This window comes from Cynara cardunculus, unplaced genomic scaffold (genome assembly GCF_001531365.2).
Source record: "Cynara cardunculus var. scolymus isolate 2C unplaced genomic scaffold, CcrdV1 Un_Scaffold_3332, whole genome shotgun sequence".
NCBI classification, from domain to species: Eukaryota; Viridiplantae; Streptophyta; class Magnoliopsida; order Asterales; family Asteraceae; genus Cynara; species Cynara cardunculus.
In genome coordinates, this window is record NW_020201434.1 from 31,327 (window position 1) to 35,130 (window position 3,804).

Genomic DNA, 3,804 nt, shown 5'->3' on the forward strand with positions numbered 1-3,804 from the left:
CTTAATCGATCAAGGCTTGAACGGTTTAGGGTTATACCACCTACGGCACGAACGATATGGCCTTAAACCAGATGAGGGTTGAGCGGATTAAGACCTAAACCGGACATACCTTGTACGGTTTATGGATAAATCGATTATTTAGTCGGTTTATATATTAAGCGAATTATGAAATTTCAAATCATATTATGAGTATTAATCAGAGAAATATGAATACGATTATGAGATGTGGCATCCGGATTATTAAACCGAACGATCATGAATAGTGTTATCCGGATTGGTTATCCGGACAAGATTTTGAGATTCAAGCTAAGTGGTAAATCGGTCAAGTTATGTGAAGTGTTGTTCGGATTTGTTATCCGGACAAGGTTGACCGGATTATGTGTTGACTTGTCAAATGATGATTCTTTTAAACAATAAATGGGAATTTTGACAAAATGAATTTGAACTGAAAAAATTCCATTGACTGCGGTCTATTCTATATGGAATTGTTTTGTGAAATATTTTTATGAGGAAATAAGGGTGACATATCAAGGAGAAATGTACCATGGAATAAGTGTGTCATATCAAGGAGAGGTGTACCATGGGATAAGGGTGACATATCAAGGAGAAGTGTACATTTTGATATAAGGGTGGCATTTATATGTGTGTGTTATGTAATATAACTCCTACTATCATATCCCTTAAGATTACTGTGGTCTGAAATCTTTATTTATTTGTGATTTAAAGGTTTAGGATCAGGGTTCTTATTGGAAATCATAGTCTGAATGTTATAGAGAAGGAGATAACAGGTTTGGCTTGAAACTTTGAATAAACCTTATTTGATTTGAAAGGTTTAAAAGTGGCATTATGATAACTTAGTTAGTGTAAACCTGTTTGGATTTGATATATTATTTGCAAGCAGAGAGTTTGGCTTAAAAAGTATAAGGTATTGGTATTATGTTCTTACTTGTTCATATATTTGTGATATATATGAAAAGTTGTTTTACTTAAAGGTTTTTAGTGATTTTCACTCTGTAATAACATAAATAGGGTATCTCACTAGACCTTTCGGTCTAACCCTCGTTTTGTGATTTTAAACATGTATTGCAGGAAGTGCAGAAGGTAAGGGAAAAGGGAAAATATGATAATTTCCTTATATGTTTACCTGAATGAAAAATGGCTGGTGATATGTATAGTTTTGATAGATAAATCTTGATTAGTACAAGAATTATATTTTGAATTTTTGGACCATGTATTATGTAATGGTAGATTCTTGTACCAAGGGACCTATGTGGTGTACGAACATGTATTTCTTGTATATGGAATATATGTTACATGCAATGTGTGGTGTGGGGTGTTACACCAACGCACAATATGCATCTATAAATGAGGCTGAAAAGATGTACAGAGCTTACGTGGACAATGTTGGGTTTGATGTTCGTATCCATGCAAAAAAAACAAACAAGCACGATGACATTCAAACTAGATGGTTTGTGTGTAGTAGGGAAGGAAACCCAAATAAAAAGCACTTTGATTCTATGGAGATTCAGCCCTGTGAGAAGAGATACCGCAATACGAACCTTAGATGTTGTGGATGTAATGCATGAATAAAAATGCATTTGACGAAGGATAGGGCTTGTTACGAGATATACGAGTTTGTTGAGGCACACAACCATGCGTTGTTCAATATCAACGATCGTCGTTTCTCTAGGAAGAATATACAGATGAAGTATACAGATTTCAAAAATGTACTAAATAGCTCAAGTTACAAAGTCGGTGCAAGAAGGGCTCACCGTATTCAAACGACATTAAACGGGGGATTTGAGCATACTCGAATTTGTGAAATTGACTTCAAGAATTTCAAGAGGGATGTTGTTGCTTGTGTTGGGAATAAGAACGCAAAGATGTTGATCAATAAACTATCAAACAGATAGGATATTGTCCCCGGTTATTTTTTCGAATACAAGTGCAATGAACAGGAGTTGAGCGCAATTTTCTGGGCAAATGAAGTTGCTAGAATTAACTACAAAGAATTCGGTGGTGTCATATCGTTCGACGGGACGTTTCGCACGAACAAGTAAGATTCCCGATTGCAATAAAGTTTTTAAAGTTTATTACGCGTTGCTATTTTATGGGCATATGACGTGGCTAGAACTAGATAACAATAATTGGTTGATATGTATTTCAGGCATGCCATGATTTTCGTTCCTTTCTTGGCTGTTGACAATCACAAGGCTTCCGTTGTTGTCGGATCCGCTCTAATAAGTGGCGAGATAATTGAGAACTTTACATGGGTTCTAAAGGCTTTCCTAAAATGTCATGAGAAACAACCAGTTTTCGTTATTACAGACCAATGTTTGGCAATGAAACAAGCTATTCCGATGGTGTTAACGGAAGCTAAGCACAGACTCTGTGTGTGGCACATTATGAAGAAGGTGCCTTCAAAGATAAGTAGTATTTATGGAATGCTATTGTTTTTAAATGAGGTTATTGTTTATTGTTTCATTAATGGTAGCCATATACACGCAGGTTAGTGTCGCACTAAATCAAGATCTATGTTTAATAAAGTTATCAACAAGCTCGTATGGAACATACATATTGGCCCAGCGGAATTCGAGTCGTTGGTATGAGATGATCGATCAATACAATCTAGGTGGTGATCCTTGGTTCACAGAAATGTATGACATTCGACACTCATGGATTCCTGCCTTTTATAAGGACACGTCGATGTCTGGACTAATGAAAACAACCTCAAGATCTGAGAGTTCGAATTCGTATATTAATATATACGAATCATTATGGTTTGATTTGGTTCAATTCCTTAATAATTACGACGTAGTTATAGAGAAACAAAGATACAGACAATCTGTTCACGAAACAGTAACGAGAACCATTAATCCAAAGTTTGTTACTCCATTGCGCTTAGAAAGTCATGCATCAAGTATATACAGTTGAAATGTTTTTTTTTTTTTGACATCCAAAAGGAAATAAAGAAGGCTGTATGGTTCTGTGCTATAGAGACCGTCGAATGTCGGGATGATTTCAAGTCATTCGTGATAAGCCACAAGACCAATAAATCATCTGACAACATCACGTATCTGGTATCATATCCCTAACTAAAAAAACAATGGTTTTTATGTTATTTAATTTTATTTTGATTGTGGTTGTTCGCAACTTTTTTCATTTTAGGTGTGCCGTAATTACTCAGAGTGCAACCTATTTACGCGTAACGGATATCTTTGTTGTCACACATTCAAGGTACTGATAAACGATGAAGTTGAATGCATTCCGGATAAGTATGTTTTACGTCGATGGAAACGACAATTAGTTCCAGTAAAATTACAATTCGCAAGAGTTCATTTTGGCGAGGTTGATGCCGAGAAAGATAAGTGTATAATTGATGTCTATTCCAAGGTCGACGACATAATAAGCATCGCCCGCAATGATTAATCTATATTGGCTAGATTGGAAAGGAATCTCGACAAATTCATGGTTGATATAGAGAAGAAAGTTTCATATGAAGACCCATACCAACAGAAGTTGGATGCGATTAGAGATCATCTAGGTGTTTCCATACCTGATGAGGTGGACATTCTACCACTGTCAAGAATAAGGAACAAGGGTTGTGGCACCAGTAAGAGGCTGGTAAGTGTATTTGAGAAAATACAGACTAATAGCAAAAAAACAAAACGAAAATGTGCAACGTGTGGACAACGTAGTGGTCATGACTCACGTAATTGCCCAGAATTGATAGATTAGTTAGAATTCAAGTACTTAGAATTGTTATCGTTTCGGTGTAATTTGTTGACGTCAAACTTACATATG

The 3,804-nt window shown here is 35.9% G+C and overlaps 1 protein-coding gene across 1 annotated transcript; it reads left to right on the top strand.

Annotated features, from left to right (window-relative positions):
• Window positions 1-1,592: 1,592 nt before the first annotated feature.
• LOC112503594 (protein FAR-RED IMPAIRED RESPONSE 1-like) lies at window positions 1,593-3,429 on the top strand. Its single transcript, XM_025107605.1, has 6 exons — window positions 1,593-1,877; window positions 1,959-2,056; window positions 2,168-2,414; window positions 2,509-2,859; window positions 2,964-3,080; window positions 3,169-3,429. The coding sequence occupies exons 1-6, from the start codon at window positions 1,593-1,595 to the stop codon at window positions 3,427-3,429; spliced, it is 1,359 nt and encodes a 452-aa protein (XP_024963373.1).
• The last annotated feature ends 375 nt before the right edge of the window (window positions 3,430-3,804 follow it).

What these genes read in the sequence shown, in the direction of transcription:
- LOC112503594 (XM_025107605.1), top strand. Translation starts at nt 1,593, where the DNA reads ATGCATTTGACGAAGGATAGGGCTTGTTACGAGATATACGAGTTTGTT. An exon ending in CTTGTGTTGGGAATAAGAAC is followed by an intron (nt 1,878 to 1,958) that starts GCAAAGATGTTG and finishes TGCAATGAACAG; the next exon opens with GAGTTGAGCGCAATTTTCTG. An exon ending in GGGACGTTTCGCACGAACAA is followed by an intron (nt 2,057 to 2,167) that starts GTAAGATTCCCG and finishes TATGTATTTCAG; the next exon opens with GCATGCCATGATTTTCGTTC.